The sequence below is a fragment of the Cetorhinus maximus genome, chromosome 29 (assembly GCF_964194155.1).
Source record: "Cetorhinus maximus chromosome 29, sCetMax3.hap1.1, whole genome shotgun sequence".
Classification (NCBI taxonomy): domain Eukaryota; kingdom Metazoa; phylum Chordata; class Chondrichthyes; order Lamniformes; family Cetorhinidae; genus Cetorhinus; species Cetorhinus maximus.
In genome coordinates, this window is record NC_135907.1 from 10,587,217 (window position 1) to 10,606,607 (window position 19,391).

Below are 19,391 nucleotides of genomic sequence, written 5' to 3' on the forward strand. Positions count from 1 at the left end.
TTTATTGCGTCTGCTTCCCCCACCCTTTCAGTCAGTGCATTCCAGATCACAACAACTCGCTGTGTAGCATAATTCCTCCTCATCTTCCCCTCTGGCTCTTTTAACGAGTCAATGGCAGAGAAGTGGGAGGAAGGGTGGGGTGGGGGGGGGGAGGGGAGGGGGGTGAGGCTAAGGGAGGGTGGGAGGTAGGGTCTGACTCAAAGAGAGGTGGGTGTTTTCTTTCTCCTGAGCTCTCCCTCACGATGGAAGCTTTGGAGAGAGAGAGAATCTCACTGGGTTGGTCACGTGATTTTTGGCAGGCGACATCGTAGGTCACATGATTGGAAGGGAAATTTCACCAATGTGAACGGTGCTTTTAATTATGGGGTTAGGTTTGAGATACCAAGTGGGGGGCTCGGGTAGGCAACAGGACTGGGCTTGGCTGGGGAAAGGGGGGAGGGGGATGAAGGGGGAGGGCGATGGTGGCAGGTGAGGGAGGACAAGGTGGGGGAGGAGGGCGGGGGTGGGGGAGGAGGGCGGGGGTGGGGGAGGAGGGCAGGGGTGGTGACTGGATCTCGCTGAGGTACTTTGCAGTTCAACTCTCCAGAAGGTTGAAAATTTGCCACCGATACGAACATCTTCATTCTCCTGTCACCAATTTCCTCTCACAATATTTAAATCCGGTTCCATTAAAAGCTTCTGTTTCTTATCTTTTGAGCGGTACATCATGTACTTATGCAATATGGCGAGTTGCTAGGCATTGTACGTGATGATGGTCTCAGACGGGTAAGGGAAGGCCCATGTTCTTTCCTTTCAGCACTGAGGATAAAAAAAAGTCAAAACGTTTCAGTAGGAGCAGCAAGTGAAGGTCCAAATCCAAAACACGCTCAACAACTGCCTCCTGTCCCCATTAACAGGCAGTCCCGAAAGTGAAGAAGAGGCAATAATGGCAATGACGGGCAGGGAGGGCGGGGGGAATGGGGTGGGAAGCTTGGGTCTCCCCTGGCAGTTGTGGGTGGGGAGGGGGGGGTAGTGTGAGGCTTGGCTGCCCACCCGTCAAGGGGAGTGGGGTGGGGGGGGGGCTTTGATGCCCACCTGATGGGGGCGGGGGTGTTGGATGCCCACCTGTCGGGGGTGTGGTTTCTGGGTGCCCGCCATGAGGGGGTTGGTAATTTCTGGATTCCCATCGGAAGGGAGGGGGGTAGTTCTGGGTGCCCGCGGGGTGGAGGGGTGGTAGTTTTTGGGTACTTACCTTTTGTGATGTAGAGGTAGAAGAAATCGCAGTAAAAGATGGTCTGCACAACGCCAGCGACCACTGCTATCTGATCAAAGAAGCCTTCGGTGTGGTAACGCCAAATCCAATTGGCCAGATAGAGTGCCCGGTAAAGACCCAAGAAGAAAAGATAATGGGTGGTGATGGTCTCGGCTTCACCAGTTTTCGTGATCATAAAAAGCTGAGGTAAGATGGTGACTGATTCCAGATAAATGGAGAAAGTCCAAAGAATCTGAAAAATAAACAGAGAAAGGGAATGAGCAGGAGCCAACGCGAGTACAGAAAATACCCCCGACGATCGTGGTTTTAATATCAAAAAAAAAAATTATCTAAAACCGCTTCAGAGAGGCAGAAGGAAAAAACATCATCACTGAGTCAAAAAGTGCGGGGGGAGGGAGGTGGGTGGGTGGGGGTGTGGTGAGAGGGACCAAAAGATCCAAGAGACCAAAATAGGAGGGGAGGAGGAACAGTTGTAAGGAGGGGGCGGTGGGGGAGGGGTAAGCAGCAAGGGAGAAGGCAGACGGCAAGGTGGTGGGGGGCGGGGGGGGCAGATGGCAAGTGGGGGCAGGAGGGAATTCCAGTGTACAAAGGAAGCTGAAGGCATGGCCACCAATGGGGAGAGAGAGAGAGGATCAACCGGAACAGGAGTCAAATGAAGGAGAATTTGGAGGTTGTAGAACAGGGGGAGAGTTATAGAGAATTGGCGGGGGTGGGGTGGTTGGGGGGGGGGCGGAGAGGCTGTAGAGGGACATAAAAAGATGAGGGTTTTAAATCCGATGTATCGGGGGTAGCTCTGGTTACCCACCCTGCAGGAATGACTTGAATCCTGCAGGAATGAAAGATGAATATGGACACTGCTGTAAGTATCCCGGGAAAAACATGATCGCGCACTGAAAAAAATGTGACGTTCTTCATTATTTTTGAATATGGAGCACAGACTGTTGTAACATGGCTTCTTTAGATGTCTCAATGATGAGATCTTGAGACTTATATATCTAAATATCAATCGTTTATTGTAAATCTTTAACTATTTACAGATCCCAGGTTACTGTCTTGCATGATGCTGTTACCTCCATGCAGGCTGCTTCCAGAGTGTTCTTTCTAGACTGTCCTCTCAGTCTATTCCCATGTGACTCTATACATCATGCCATAGGCGGTGCTATTCTCCAGTTCCATATTAACCTTTGCTCTGCTGAGCACCTTTACAGTACAATGACATGCAGGCACATTATACAATACCTCCCCCTTTCTCCAAAGAAAACCTTCCTTTCCAACGGAGTATAACTATTTGTAATACAATCTTTACTAGCTATCCCTGCTCCCCCATTTCAAAGTCCCTGACTTTATAAATTCAGACGGGTCTTGAGGCTTGACAGTTCTCCCACGGTCTGTCACGTTTGGAGGAATGGTAGTAGTAGTTCTGAGTTTCAGGTACTTGGCTATCTGCATTTCGTTCGCTCCTTTGAGCTGTGCTTCTCTTTACTAACAACCCGTCTGCTTTTTTTTTTTGGACATTGCGGACATTGTCCCATTCCTTCTGAGGGGAATGTGCACTCCATTTGTTCCTAGAGCGGACTCGAATTTTCGTTTCCCATGGTGTTCGCCGTGATCTCGCTGGACACACGCGTTTCGCAAATGGAACCTTCAGTTCCACTCGTTTCACAATTTCAGCCAAACATTTTTTGCTGTGTTATTTTCAAATCGTTTCGCAAACTTAGGAGTCCTTTCATTCAGCTCAGTGTTCTCAGCATGTCTGAGACATCCAGTGCAATTTCTTCTGCTAGTTCCTTGCGCCTCGGTGTCGGATTTACATTTTCCAACCTTATTTCTGTCTTTTCTTTCTCTGGCTGCACTAGAACTTTGTCCTTGTCCATCGTTTTGGTTTCACAGTTAGCCAGAGGTGTGTCTCCGGTGAAGTATTAACTTGTTTCAGTTCTGTAATTGTGCAATTCATGGCTTCATTGTCCACTGCAGCTTGGAAACTTCTATGGCTTTCCCTTTCAATGCCTCCCCTTTTTCCATTCACCTGCTTCTTCAGTTCTTCAGTCTGTTCCTTGTAGCTTTCGGCTTCCTCCTGGAATATAGAACATTGCTGAGTCTTCTCTGCCCACTGGTTCTTCAGTTTGTTCAGAGGGACTTTATTTTCATTTTACTTCTCTTCGTAATTTTCCAGAGAATACACTTTGTCCTGAGGAATTCCCGTAACCTGTGGAGATCTTTCAACAGGTTTTCCTTTTCTTTGCGAAGCTCACCATGTTTCAACTTGAGTTTTCCTGTAATTTAGCAGAGTCTCAAGTTTCTTCTGCTGTGCTTCCATTCTGCTGTTTGAGACAGTCTTCATTTCTTCATGTTGCTGAATCATTTTGCATTCCTTTTGCGTTTGATCTTGCTCAACTGTTCTTTCAACCATTTATTTTCTTGTTGACCTCTTGCCAACTCACTCTGAGCTTCAGTGCATCATTTCATTGCTACTGATAATTCCAATGCAGCTTTTTCTGAAGTAATAGTCAACATCCTTTGTCACTCCTCATGTTTTTCCATGGCTACATATTGATTTCTTCAAGGAGTCTTTCAGGGTTGCAACTTCTTTGCTTGCCTTTCCTGCCTGCTGTTTTGCCTGGCTGTACATCTAGTTGAGTTTTCCCAACTTCTGCTAGCTATGGAATTGACGATCGTTATTTCCTCGTGGTCATCTCTGAAATTTGTTTGTTCAGGTCTCGAACAGCTTGGTTCATTGAAGACTTCAGTTTATCGTGCGTTTTCAACGGTATACACTCAGCCTGAATCTTGCGCTTCAAATCTTCCAGTTCAGCTCTGATGCGAACATTTTCCTGTAGAACAGCTTCATTTATTTTTGCACATTTTGCTTCTTTTGAGTTACCTCAGATAGCTTTCCTTCATTCATAACCACCTGCTCACTCTGCACTGCCATCTGTCGCCCTCCCTCGGGGGCTGTCTGTTGCCCTCGGTGCTTTTTTGGGAATTGCCCTCTCTCTTGGGTCTCTTGTTGCCCTAGGCGCTTTATTGGGACCCTACTTCTAGGGTCTGTGCTCTCCACAGCTTGGAGTTTAAAATACCTGTCAAACCTTTTAATATTTCACCAAATGAGTATTGATCTAGACATTGGATGTGGAGTACTTCACCAGTAACTAAACCAAAGGCGAATAAAAACCTGTACTTCTGATTCCTTACTTAATCCCCTGTAAACCAAAAATTGTCTTCTCCAAGACTCCCATTCTTGAGTCTGGTTTAGCCCTTTCCGTAGCACAACTGCGTCTAGCTCTTCTAATTTGCTGTCCATGGCCTTATTTTTGCTGGTAGTTACCATTTTAAATGTCGTTACCCCTTTAAGAGCAGTCAGTACAGTAACTGTGTTTTTCTCTCAGGTTGTCTCTGCAGTTGTTGGTTTCTCTGTGTACATTTACTGATTTTGGCAGGCTCCCCAGCAACCGTGGGCCTTTATTTCAAAAACTGATTTAAACTTTTAAGGTAGGAGCATTTCTGTCCTCGGCAATCCTGTCTTTTTTTTTCCTCCTGAATGGCTTTTTTGAACGTCTTGCGCTGTGGGAGTTTTGGTGAGCTTGTGGTCCGATCAGGGTGCATTTTTTTAAAAAAGTAAAGCGACAGCATTTTGTCCTTAAAATCTGCACATCTCTTTTTTTTTTAAAGCTCTACAAGTTCTGCTTTTGACTCTGCTAACCGATTTTTCAGATCTTTTTTATTAAACCTTTGCTTTTTACTTGCAGCTTTCTTTCAGCTGTCCTCTGGATGCTGAGCCCTTGGGACCGCCACCTATTGTAAAATGTAAGTACAGCTACGTTTTTTGTATTTTTGCTCACCATCTTGTGAACTATGTCACTCAGGTTTTTGCGATTCCTCACTTCCAAGTCTGTAGTGAAGCTTCTTCAATTATTTCTTCAAGTTTTCTTACTGGGTGTGTGTCTCTCTAGTTAGGCTTCAGTTGCTTGTAGTTTTTCATACCCTGCGATGCTGTTCTGGGTTCGCGCATTTAGCTGCCGCCTTTCATTTCACCGTGGATCACCATGTCGGATTACGGTACCATCTCTGATGTGATATCATTTAGGAGCTCTCACCGCTGCCAACCATGTTGTAATATGGTGCCAGCTGTGGTGTCTCAATGACGAGATCCTGAGACTCGTATATTTAAACATGAACCGTTTATTTTTAATCTTTAAATATTTACAGATCCCAGGTTACTGTCATGGTGCTGTTACCTCCATGAAGGCTGCTTCCAGAGGGTACTTTCTAGACTGTTCTCTCTGAGTCTATTACCACCGTGACACTATAAATCATACCTTGGGCGCTGCTACCCTCCAGTCCCATGTTAACCCTTGCTCTGCTGAGCACCTTTGCATGCTGGCACATCATACAACCTGTTAGGCAGCCAATAGCGAGAGCGCTGGGGTTGTGCAGCTGGTTATGTGAGGAGCTAATTAGATCGAGGATAGACAGGGGGATGGGCATAGGACAGGACACAGGCAGCAGGGCTTAAAGAGGGTTTGTCAAGCCAATGAGTGTGGCCGTGACAAAGGCACAAACGAGGGTTTTTGCAGATGAGCTGAGGGAGGTTCAGAAGCTGCTGATATTATGGAAGTTGATAGCAGTCCGTCTGTGTGACAGAGGGGATGGAGGATGAGAAACAGCTCAAAGACTGAGCAGCAGGGATGCTCTGCCAAGAGGGCGGGGCCCTCCGCCAAGAGGGCGGGGCCCTCCGCCAAGAGGGCGGGGCCCTCCGCCAAGAGGGTGGGGCCCTCCGCCAAGAGGGCAGGGCCCTCTGCCAAAAGGGAACATTCATTATAACAAACAACTAAAAAAAAAACCCACATGTTTCACAGATCTTCTTCCAATGATACATAGGTACAGAGAGGGACGTTGTTCAACACACCCTCAGACTCATAACCCCCCCAATCCCCCTCCTCATTGCCTCTTCAATGATCTCAGTTTTTGTCTCCACTGCTTTATCACTGCTCACATCCCTGCTCCTGACATCAGCTACCTGGGGAAGTGGATCTGAGGTGGGAGAGGGCATCAAGTGTCATGAAAACTGGGCACGAGTGGGGAGCAGGCATCGGATGTCTGCAAAGCTGGACCCGAGCGGGGAGCGGGTGTCTGGGGAACTGGACCCGCGCGGGGAGCAGGTATCGAGTGCCTGGGGAACTGGACCAAGCAGGGAGCGGGCATCGGGTGTCTGGGGAACTGGACCCAAGGTGGGAGAAGGCATCGAGTGTCTGTGAAACTGGACCCGAGCGGGGATGGGCATTGAGTGCCTGGGGAACTGGACCTTTGTAACCATTTAGAAGGGTAAAAGCTCAGGAAAATGATGACTTTAATGACCCTAGAGCCCAGAGACAGAGACATTTCATAATCCCAATGTAAAAAAAAACCCAGTGTCTAGCTCCCAGGCAGCCACATCTCTCACTGGCTTCAGATCCCAGCGTCAACGTCAGGCCCAAAGTAAACAGGTCCCCAACAGACTCTAGAAAGGAACCATTTAAACAGGCCTCACCTCCAAGGGAGTGTAGTCATGATTGACAAGGAAGGAGAGACCGGCAACAGGGACCAGAATAAACTCCACGCGGAATGTGTCATTTTCTCGGTCAAATGTCGAGCTGTATTTCATGTAGATCAGGTAAACTGTTACATAAGCGCAGAGCAGGAAAATGATCTGGAAAACAAGAGTTTAAAACTGAATAAACACAACAGTAAATGATTTATCGGATAACAAGAGTAAGAGATTGATACCTGTCAGTGACTCTGAGGGCTGGGGTTAGAGATGCACACTCTGGGATAAGTTCTGGATCAGGCAGTTTGGGGTCCTTGACAGGTAACTTAATAACCCCAAACCTGATTGGAGGGATTCAACATGGAGGCCCAGGGAAGGTGAAACCATTAGTCTCTGGTGCCTTTCAACCTGAAGAGGAAAAAATTGCAGGGCTATGGGGAAAGAGCAGGGGTATAAGATTAACGAGTAACTCTCAGAGAATCAGCACAGATACATTGAATGATCTCCTTCACTGCTGCATCGTTCTATGACTGATTATTCCATTATTAAAAGGGTTATTTACAAACATACGAACTAGGAGCAGGAGTAGGTACATCAGGAGGATTCTCCTCATTCCTCCTAATTTTCTGTATTATAACTTTTAACCAAATCCAGTCTGTTCCTCCCCCCTCATGAAACCCCCTCCCACTAAACCATCACCCGTTTCACGCCAGTCTCATCTTTCTTTGCTTCAAATATTCATCCAATTTTCCGTTTTTAGTGGCTGTGGTCTCTGACTGAACCACTCACTGTGGTGAAGTCCCTTTGTCTAAAGATATTTCTTTAGTGAGAGAGGATATTGGCTCAGAAAATCTAAATGTAGAATCAGTCTGGGTGGAGCTAAGAAGCAACAAGAAAACATTAGTGGGAGTTGTCTATAGGCCTCCAAATAGTAGTGGTAAGGTAGGGGACAGTATTAAACAGGAAATAAGAGATGCATGTAACAAGGGCGCTACAGCAATCATGGGTGACTTTAATCTACATATAAACTGGGCAAACCAGATTAGCAATAATTCTGTGGTGGATGAATTCCTAGAGTGTGTTCAAGATGTTTTTTTTAGACCAGTCCATCAAGGAACCAACTAGGGAACAGGCTATCTTAGATTTGGTTTTGTGCAATGAGAAAGGGTTAATTAATAATCTTGTTGTGCGGGGTCCTTTAGGGAACAGTGACCATAACATGATAGGATTCTTCATTAGGATTGAAAATGAAATAGTCCAATCCGAAACTAGGATCCTAAATCTAAAAGGAAACTACGAAGGTATGAGGGGTGAGTTGGCTAAGATAGATTGGGGGACTTCATTAAAAGGCGTGACTTTGGATACAATGCAATGGTTAATATTTAAGAAAAAATGTATGCATTGCAACAGTTATATATTCCTTTCTGGTGCAAAAACACAACAGGAAAAGTGGCCCAACCTTGGCTAACAAAAGAAATTAAGGATAGTATTAGGTCCAAAGGGGAGTCATATAAATTTGCTAGTAAAAGTAGCAAGCCTGAGGATTGGGAACAGTTTAGAATTCAGCAAAGGAGGGCCAAGAGATTGATTAAGAGGGGAAAAATAGAGCACGGGAGCAAACGTGCAAGGAACATAAAAGAGGACTGTAAAGGCTTCTATAAGTATTTAAGAAGAAAAAGATTAGTGAAGACAAATGTAGGTCCCTTACAGTCCAAAACAGGAGGATTTATAATAGAGAACAAGGGAATGGCAGAGCAATTTAAACTTTAGTTTGGTCTTCACGGAGGAAGACACAAATAACTTCCCAGAAATACTAGGGAACCAAAGGTCTAGTGAGGAGGAATTGAAGGAAATTAGTATTACTAAAAAAAGTGCTGTAGAAATTAATAGGACTGAAAGCTGATAAATTCCAGGGCTTGATAATCTATATCCCAGGGTACTAAAGGAGGTGGTCGTGGAAATACTGGATGCGTTGGTTGTCATCTTCCAAAATTCTGTAAGTTCTGGAACAGTCCCGGCAGATCGGTGGGTGGAAAATGTAACCCCACTATTTAAAAAAGGAGGGAGGGAAGAAACAGGGAATTACAGACCAGTTAGCCTAACATCAGTAGTTGGGAAAAGGCCAGAGTCTATTACAAAGGATGTGATAACAGGACACTTAGAAAATATAAACGGTATTAGACAAAGTCAACATGGATTTATGAAAGGGAAATCATGTTTGACAAACAGCTCCACAACTTCAGTTTGACCTTTGTCAGGAACCTCCTTTTCCGGAGTTGCCTGAACATCAGGTGTTTCGATGGGCACTTGCAGTTCTGTATCCTCAACTCTTACAGGAACATCAGACATGTCAGTCCTGGGTTGAGTATCCACAACAGGAAACGATGACCCGGTCACGATCACTGGTGGAACCAAATCTTGGTGATTTGTCTCTCTCTTCCTTAAATGGTCCACATGTCTCCGTATGATCCGGCCTTCCACCTCCACGTGGTAAGATATGGGTCCAGTCACCGCACTTATTTCACCCGGTAACCACTTTGGTCCTTCCCCGAAATTTTTCACGTATACCAGCTCTCCCACAGTAAATTTCCTCTCACGACTATGCCAGTCATGTCTAGTTTTCTGGTTTCCCTGACTCCTTTCCACCTTCCCCTCTAAATTCGGCATTATTAAGCTCAATCCCACCCTGAGACGGTGTTTCAACAATAACTCCACAGGTGTGACACCTGTTGTTGTGTGAGGGGTAGTCCTATAATGAAGAAGAAAGCGTGCTAGCTTGGTTGCTAAGGAATCGCCAGTTAGCTGTTCCATGCCTACCTAGAACACTCGAACTGCCCTTTCGGCCAGTCCATTTGAGGAAGGGTGGTATGGTGCGGTTTTTACATGTATGATACCGTTGAGGCTGACAAACCGTTGAAACTCAGCACTCGTAAATGCCGTGCCATTATCAGAAACAACTACTTCTGGTAGTCCGTGAATGGCAAAACTTTGACGTAGCTTCTCAATTGTAGCATCCGACGTTGGTGATTTCATCTCATATATGTCCAACCATTTTGAATGGGCATCGACAATGAGCAGAAACATTGTTCCCAAGAAAGGTCCCACATAGTCAATGTGTAACCGCAGGGTCTACCCAGCCACTCTCATGGGGGTAATGGAGCTGTCACTGGCAACTTTTGCAGTTGCTGACATTGCACACAATTCTTCACCAAACTCTATTTTGCCATCCATCCCAGGCCACCATAGATAGCAGCGTGCTATGGTCTTCATTCGGGAAGTTCCTGGATGTGCACTGTGTAGTTCAATTAAAAGTGGCTCCCTTCCCTTTGGAGGAACCATCACTCGTGCTCCCCACAATAAGATGCCATCCTGGGCTGGTTATTTCATGTCTTCTGTTGAAGTACGGTTTCGATTAATCAGATACGAACCTGTGACCAACCATGTAGCACTTGTTCTCGTACTTGAGATAGGACCGGGTCCTGACTTGTCCAGTCTCTGACATGTTGAACACATACTGCCGAGGAATCTAATAAATTTAACAGTAAAACAAGTTCCTGTGGAACTGGGATGTCCTCATCATTTTCTTGTAAAGGCAAATGACTAAGTACATTGACGTTGGTGATTTGATTGCCAGGCCTACGTACAAAAGTGTATTTGTATGCTGCCAGAATTATACCCTATTAGAATTTCTGTATCTTCTTTCTACGTACCTTCTTCTTTCTAGCACAGACTTTAATCTCGGCTTTCTTTTTAACTTCACTATTGGCCAGACTTCTCTCAGATGCAAGCTCATCTTATCTGAGCTCAGTGGCTGAGACTCCCAAAATTTCATTATCTGTCTGTTTCTTAGAAAACTCCACAACTTGTGCTCCCAAAGCCTCTGGCTTCATTTCGCTGATTCTTCAACTCTTCTGTCTCTTTTTTGTATTTGTTTGCTGCTTCCTGGAAAATTGAGCATTGTTGTGTCTTTCTCAGTCAACTCATCCTTCAGTTTGTTCAGGGAGATGCTGAATTCTTTCTGTTTCTCTTCATACTTTTCCAGAGGTACAAACTTTGGTTTGAGGGAATCTTGTCGTGTGTGAAGGTCTTTCACTAGGTTTTCTTTTTCCCTTCGAAGGTTGCTCACTTTGTCTCGAACTCTATCATCAAGCATGATTTCTTTGAGTTCCTTCTGCTGTTCTTCCAGGTTTTGGCTTAAGACAGCCGGCATTTCTTCAGACAGTTGAGTCCTTACATGCTCCTTTTCCAAAACAGGAATGCTTCCAGTTTCCTTTTGGAATCTCGGTGACTAATCAAGGTTGATTTCCCTTCGCCAATTTCGCCCCAGAAACCTTGGTCCTCCACCTCTCAATACCAACACTGGTATGTTTGCCGATTGGCTTCCATAATGGACGGTTACTCTGCTTACGTTTTTTACTTGAATGTCTTCACCCGTATACATTTTTAGTTTAGCAGCTGTTTCTTCTAAACTTAATTGATGTTCCCCATTATTCAGATATCTGAAGGTATGTTCCCCAGTTACTGTAGTGGAAGCTCCCGTGTCCACTTCCATTCTAACAGGTTTGCCATTTACTTTCACTGCGACAAATACAGGTTCCTACTTTTCAACTTTCAGATTAAACAACGGGTAAATGTCTGCATTTGTTGTTCCAGGCTTTGATACATGGTAGATCTCATTGGCCGCCTTCTTTGGTTAACAAGCCTGCTTGAATCTTTCCTTACACTGCCTCACTATATGTCCATTTCTGTGACAATAATAGCATTCAATTTTTTTAAACTGCCAATCATTTAAAAAACTGCCTATTTCCACCTCTATTGAAATTATTCTTCAATTTTGCTGCTAAGTTATTTTTCTTATTCTTCAACTAGTGGGGGCTGTTTCCCGCTTCTCAGCAGTGTCTTGCATTTTCGCGCCTTTTTTCAGCTGGGGTTTCCCGCCCGATGTGGAGGACGGCGCTATTTTGCGCGCCCTGTGTGGCTTTTGAATCTCTTACTGCGCTTCCCATGGCCAGCGCTATCTCTAGCACCTTCTTGAAATCCAAGTTCGCTTCGGACAATAATCTTTTCTGAATAGTGTCCTCATTCACAGCACATACTAAACGATCTCTGAGCATGTCATTTAGAGATTTACCAAACTCACAATGATCTGTTAGCTGCTCCAAATTTGCCACATAGCATGCAATTGTCTCACACTGGGGCTCTATTTCTCAAATTAAACTTGAACCTCTGCATCGTTACTGCAGGCTTTGGTTGATAATGACCCTTCACACGGTCCACCATTTCATTGACATTTTTTGATTCTGGGTCACTGGGTGCCGTCAAACTTTGAATGAAATCGTAGGTTTTATTCCCACATGTACCTAAGAGGATCGCTCGCCTCTCCTCTTCCCCCATAATCTCGATCGCTTGAAAAAAGAACGTGAGACGTTCTATGTAATGAGACCAATCGTTTGTGGCTGGATCTAAAGGATCAATTCTTCCGAATTGTGGCATTTTGAGAGGGGATATCTTCTTCAATTTTAATGGAGCTTTCTTACAATCAGTGGGTGAGGCACAGTGCCGATTTCTTTTCAACTTGATTTCTTCTGTTCAATCTTGTTTTATCCTCATCGCCAGTTTGTTATGAGTGGTGGCCAAGTTTATAGAGTTGATCTGCAGACACTTTTTTGGGTAGAAACTTTAAGTTTATTTACATGGTACTGAGCAGCAACTACACGTGTGCTTTCAACTCCAACTCTATCTCTATACTACTGGTAGCCCGCACTACTCTCCTATTGGTCACTTTAGATCATGTAATCTTCCTTAACAAGCATTATTCTTAAAGGTACATTACACGCTAAATAAAACCATAATTACTACACCTTCCATCAATAAAGTCAAGGATTCTGGAGGCACTTTGTTTTGTTAAAACAGTCTCCTCAAATTGTCCTGCCACCTTCAAAGATTTATGTATAAACCTACTCCCTTAATAGTGTGCCATTTAGTTTATATTGCCTCTCCTTATGTATCCCTTCAAATTTCTCTGTATTAATTTGCATCTGCCATATGTCTGCCTATTTCACCATCCTCCTCACTATCTGTCACATTGCCAAGTTTTATGCCATGTGCAAACTTTGAAATTGTGCTCTTAAAATCCAAATTCAGATTGTCAATATACCAACAAGAACAGAAGAGGGGACACCACTGTATACCTCCCTCTCGTCTGTCTGAAAGACCATTAACAACTACAGTCTGATTGTCTCTCAATCTCGTACTCACGCTGCCCCTTTAATCACATGGGCTTCAATTTTGCGAATAAATCTGTTGTGATCTTTTGGGGAAAAAAACACCTTTTGAAAATCCAGATGCAGATGAACTGGATCATCTTCATCGACTCTGTCCATCACTTCAAAGAACTCTGGCATGGGTTGAATGGTCTCCTGGTGTTGTAATGCTTCTATGACTCTAGAACTCAATCAAGTTGGTCGGACATGATTTGCCTTTAACAAATCCAAGTTGGCTGTCATTTGTTAGCCCATGTTTTTCCAAGTGAGAACATTTTGACCCAGATTCTCTCTCTCTTGCCCTAGCACAGTGTTGGCAACCAGGACCTCCATGTTAACCTTGCTCTAGAGGGCATGGGTCATCTTCATTGCTGGTACACTATTTCAGTTTGTGAGGCTCTTTAGAAAGATTGTTCTTTGTCTGTCAGATTATTGCCTCAAAGTTTCTCCACCACCGACATTACTGATCGGCCTAATTGCTCCATTTAGCCCTTGCTCCCCTCCACGGCCCCCACTATTTTGAACAAGGAGTTAACATCTGAAACCCAGTAGCCCCTCTAGCACCTAACCCTCCCCCCTCCCAACCCCCATATCAGAGGAGGATCGGGAGATTGCAACCAGAGCCTCTGTTATTTTCACTCTTACTTCCCTTTGCATCCTAGGATGTATCCCATCCAGACCTGGTGACCTTTCCACAGTGTGCACAGATTCACCAGGATATGGCCTGGAATGAAACCTGCAGTTAATGTGTGCAGTGCACAATGCTCTCTAAGGCCTTAACATCACCTCTATGACGCACTGCACCTTAATCAATGGTTCCACAAATTAATCAAGACTTCTTTAGGGTTTTTTTTTATGGCTTTGCCTCCCCGCACTCACACATAGAGAGAATGATATATTGGTTCATCCACAATCTTCAGCAGTTAATTCTTTGCTTGCATCGTCCAATTGTTATTGTTCCAGTGAATCGCGGTCTTACCTTCATAGTGGTGTTGTAGACTGAGATAAAGGAGGTGAATAAATCCAGGTATCGTGTTGTAAACACCAGAGCAAAGAGAAGCTGGCTCTTCCCAGAAATACCTAACACAGCAAAACAAAATGTTATCAGTGAGCCTGAAAAGAGCCCATCCCCCTCTCCCTCCCATCACCCTCCCTCTCCCCTCCCCTCACCCCCTCCCCTCTCCTACTCCCCTCTCCCTATCCTCTCCCCAACTTTCCCTCTCCCCTATCTGTCTCTCCCTCCCCCAACTCTTTCCTCTCCTCATCCCTCTCTCTCTCTTCCCCCCATCTCTTTCCTATCCCCTATCCCTGTCTCTCTCTCCCTATCCCACTCTCTCTCCCCTATCCCCGTCTCTCTCTCTCCCCTATCCCTTTCCCTCTCTCCCTTATCCCCCTCTCTCTCACTCCCCTATCCCTCCCTCTCTCTCACCCCCCTCTATCCCTCTCTCTCTCCCCTATCCCCCCATCTCTCCCCTATCCCCCTCTTTCTCTCTCCCTATCCCCCTCTCCCTCTCTCTCACCCCCCTCTATCCCTCTCTCTCTCCCCTATCCCCCCATCTCTCCCCTATCCCCCTCTTTCTCTCTCCCTATCCCCCTCTCTCTCTCTCTCTCTCTCTCCCCTATCCCTCTTTCTCTCTCTTCCCCTACCTTTCTTTCTCCCCTATCCCTCTCTCTCCCTATCCTTCTATCTCTCTCTCCCCATTTCCCTCTCTTTTTCTCCCCATATCCCTCTCTCTCTCTCCCCCGTATTCCTCTCTCCCCTATACCTCTCTCTCCCCATTCCTCTCCCTCTCTCCTATCCCTCTCTCTCCCCTATCACATTCTCTCTCCCTATCCTTTTCCCTCTCCCTCTAACCGTCTCTTGCTCCCCTAACCCTTTCCCTCACCCCATCCATCTGTCTCCCCCATCCGTCTCTCTCTCCCCTATCCCCCCTCTCTCTCCACTATCCCTCTTCTCATCCCTCACTCTTGCCCCTATTCCTCTCACTCTCTCCCATCCCTTTCTCCTATCCCTATCCCTTTCCCTTTCGCTCCCCTATCCCTTTCCCTCTCCCCTCTCCTTCTTTCCCCGGGGAGAGAAGGATAGGGGAGAGGGAAAGGGATAGGGGAGAGAAAGAGAAAGAGAGAGGGAAAGGGATAGGGAGAGAGAAGGGGATGGGAGAGAGTGAGGGGGGGATACTCTCTCCCCTCTATCCCAATCCCCCCCCCCCAATCTCCCTCACTCCCTCCCATCCCTCTGTGTCTCTCTCCCTTTCCCCTTTTTCTCTATCTCCCCTCTTCCCCTCCATCCCTCTGTATCCTCTCTGCTCTCTCTGTCTGTCTCTCTCTGTCCCTCTCTCTCTCTGTCTGTCCCTCTCTCTCTCTCTCTCTGTCTGTCTCTCTCTCTCTCTCTGTCTGTCCCTCTCTCTCTCTCTGTCTGTCTGTCTCTCTCTCTCTCTGTCTGTCCCTCTCTCTCTGTCTGTCCCTCTCTCTCTCTCTCTGTCTGTCCCTCTCTCTCTCTCTCTGTCTGTCTGTCTGTCCCTCTCTCTCTCTGTCTGTCTGTCCCTCTCTCTCTCTCTGTCTGTCTCTGTCTCTCTCTCTCTGTCTGTCTGTCTGTCCCTCTCTCTCTCTCTCTGTCTCTCTCTCTGTCTGTCTGTCTGTCCCTCTCTCTCTCTGTCTGTCCCTCTCTCTCTCTCTCGGTGTTTTACTCACCAGCGCAGGATTTAGTTTTCCACATTTTCCCCAGAAGGATGAGAATCGCCAGTAAATGGGACACGTCCCCGGACAGCCTGAACACATTCATGCTGCACAAGTTTCAAACTTCCCAAACTCTGCAACCAACTTTCCGGACTCCAGCTCAGCTCAGTGTCGGTGACGTGGCTGCAACTTCCAGCCAGTCCATTAAAGGAAGCTGCTGTCAGCCGACACAAAACCGCTTAAAGGCACCAGCACAACAAATAGAGGGAGTGCCAAATGGAGAGAAAGTGAGGTCAGACAGAAAGAGGGAGGGAGAGAAATACACTGGGTGGTCCCAGTCGTATTCACCGGTGCTGAAGATCACTAATATTCACGTGGCAGATTTCTCTGTAAAATAAAAAAGGAACTGGTTTTCACTTTGATATATTTGACCTGCTTTTCTATGTAATATACAAGGAGCTGTTTGTCTCTAATTTACAGACTGCTATTGTCTATGATATATATGGGGTTCATATTCTCAATACTAAACACAGTGGCTGACATTATCTATAATATAAAGAAGGATTGCTTATCCCTATAACATTGTGCTTAAAATTCTCTACAATAGACACGAGATCAACTATTTTCTGTACTATACAGAGGGACTGCTTTTCGCTAAAATATACACAAAGGTTTCAAAATCTATCATATAAATAGGGGCTGCTATTCCCTATACTGTCAACAGGGCTGTTATTCTCTTCCACATACCCAAGGACTGCTATTCTCGATACTATACTCAGCGATTGCTATTCTCTGTAATATACCCAGGGACTGCTATTCTCCATAATATACGCAGGGGCTGCTATTCTCTATAATATATGCAGGGACTGCTTTTCTCTATAATATACACAGGGGCTGCTATTCTCTATAATATACTCAGGGACTGCTATTCTCTATAATATATGCAGGGACTGCTTTTCTCTATAATATACCCAGGGACTGCTATTCTCTATAATATACACAGGGACTGCTTTTCTCTATAATATACACAGGGGCTGCTATTCTCTGCAATATACACAGGGACTGCTATTCTCTGTAATATACCCACAGACTGCTATTCTCTATAATATACACAGGGACTGCTATTCTCTATAATATACACAGGGACTGCTATTCTCTATAATATACACAGGGGCTGCTATTCTCTGCAATATACACAGGGACTGCTATTCTCTATAATATACACAGGGACTGCTATTCTCTATAATATACACAGGGACTGCTATTCTCTATAATATACACAGGGACTGCTATTCTCTGTAATATACCCACAGACTGCTATTCTCTACAATATACACAGGGGCTGCTATTCTCTATAATATACTCAGGGACTGCTATTCTCTATAATATGCCCAGGGGCTGCTATTCTCTATAATATACCCAGGGACTGCTATTCTCTATAATATACGCAGGGACTGCTTTTCTCTATAATATACCCAGGGGCTGCGATTCTCTATAATATACCCAGGGGCTGCTATTCTCTATAATATACCCAGGGACTGCTATTCTCTGTAATATACCCACAGACTGCTATTCTCTATAATATACCCAGGGGCTGCTATTCTCTATAATATACCCAGGGACTGCTATTCTCTGTAATATACCCACAGACTGCTTTTCTCTATAATATACGCAGGGACTGATATTCTCTATAATATACCCAGGGACTGCTTTTCTCTATAATATACCCAGGGGCTGCTATTCTCTGCAATATACACAGGGACTGCTATTCTCTATAATATACACAGGGGCTGCTATTCTCTATAATATACCCAGGGACTGCTATTCTCTATAATATACCCAGGGGCTGCTATTCTCTATAATATACCCAGGGACTGCTATTCTCTATAATATACCCAGGGACTGCTATTCTCTATAATATACCCAGGGACTGCTATTCTCTATAATATACCCAGGGGCTGCTATTCTCTATAATATACCCAGGGGCTGCTATTCTCTATAATATACCCAGGGGCTGCTATTCTCTATAGTATACCCAGGGGCTGCTATTCTCTATAATATACCCAGGGACTGCTATTCTCTGTAATATACCCACAGACTGCTTTTCTCTATAATATACACAGGGACTGCTTTTCTCTATAATATACCCAGGGACTGCTATTCTCTATAATATACGCAGGGACTGCTTTTCTCTATAATACACTCAGGGACAGCTATTCTCTATAATATACACAGGGACTGCTTTTCTCTATAATATACCCAGGGGCTGCTATTCTCTATAATATACACAGGGACTGCTTTTCTCTATAATATACCCAGGGGCTGCTATTCTCTATAATATACGCAGGGACTGCTTTTCTCTATAATATACCCAGGGACTGCTATTCTCTATAATATACGCAGGGACTGCTTTTCTCTATAATACACTCAGGGACAGCTATTCCATATAATTTAACCATGGACTGCTACACTCTATAATATATCCAGGGGCTGCTATTCTCTACAATATACACAGGGATTGTTATTCTCTATACTATACCCAGGGATTTCCATTCTCTGTTATATACATAGGACTGCTATTTGCTATAATATACACAAGGGCTGCTATTCTCTATAATATACCCAGGGGCTGCTATTCTCTATAATATTCCCAGGGACTGCTATTCTCTATAGTATTCCCAGGGACTGCTATTCTCTATAGTATACCCAGGGACTGCTACACTATATGATATAGCCAGGGACAGCTATTCCATATAATATACACAGGAACTACCAATCTCTACTGTACACTCAGGGACTGCTCTTCTCTATAATATACACAGGAACTACTACTCTCTATAGTATACACAGGGACTGCTATTCTCTATAATATCCCCAGGGACTGCTATACTCCCTAGCATAGGCAGGGGTGCTGTTCTTTCTGGTATACACCATGGACTGCTATTCTTGACAATGGTTTCACGGTCATCATAATATACCCGGGGCTGCTATTCTCTATATTTCCAGGGACTACTATTCTCTATAGTATACCCAGGGACTGCTACACTCTATAATATAGCCAGGGACAGCTATTCCATATAATATACACAAGGGCTGCTATTCTCTATAATATACACAGGGGCTGTTATTCTCTATAATATAGCCAGGGATTGCTATTTCCTTTAATATACACAGGTCTGTTATTCTCTATAATATACCCAGGGACTGCTGTTCTCTATAATGCATTCAGGGACTGCTATTCTCTACAATATATACAGGGACTGCTATTCTCTACAATATACACAGGAACTACTATTCTCTATAATATACACAGGGACTGCTATTCTCTACAATACACACAGGAACTACTATTCTCTATAATATACACAGGGACTGCTATTCTCTACAATATACACATGAACTACTACTCTCTATAGTATACACAGGGACTGCTATTCTCTATAATATACACAGGGATTGCTATTCTCTATAATATACACAGGAACTACTATTCTGTACTATACACTCAGGGACGGCTATTCTCTATAAAATCCCCAGGGACTGCTATACTCCCTAGCATAGGCAGGGGTGCTGTTCTTTCTGGTATACACCATGGACTGCTATTCTCGACAATGTTTTCACGGTCATCATAAGGACTTCTAATTCTAGATTTTTTTATTGAATTCAAATTCCACTA

The 19,391-nt window shown here is 44.7% G+C and overlaps 1 protein-coding gene across 1 annotated transcript; it reads right to left on the bottom strand.

Annotated features, from left to right (window-relative positions):
* Nucleotides 1-313: 313 nt before the first annotated feature.
* Nucleotides 314-15,911, bottom strand: LOC144669608 (ER lumen protein-retaining receptor 3). The gene is made up of 5 exons (XM_078532146.1): nucleotides 15,731-15,911; nucleotides 14,019-14,119; nucleotides 6,780-6,938; nucleotides 1,232-1,484; nucleotides 314-798 (listed from the first exon to the last, which is right to left on the bottom strand). Exons 1-5 carry the CDS (start codon nucleotides 15,819-15,821, stop codon nucleotides 758-760), a joined length of 645 nt encoding a protein of 214 aa, XP_078388272.1. The 5' UTR covers nucleotides 15,822-15,911; the 3' UTR covers nucleotides 314-757.
* Between the last annotated feature and the right edge of the window lie 3,480 nt (nucleotides 15,912-19,391).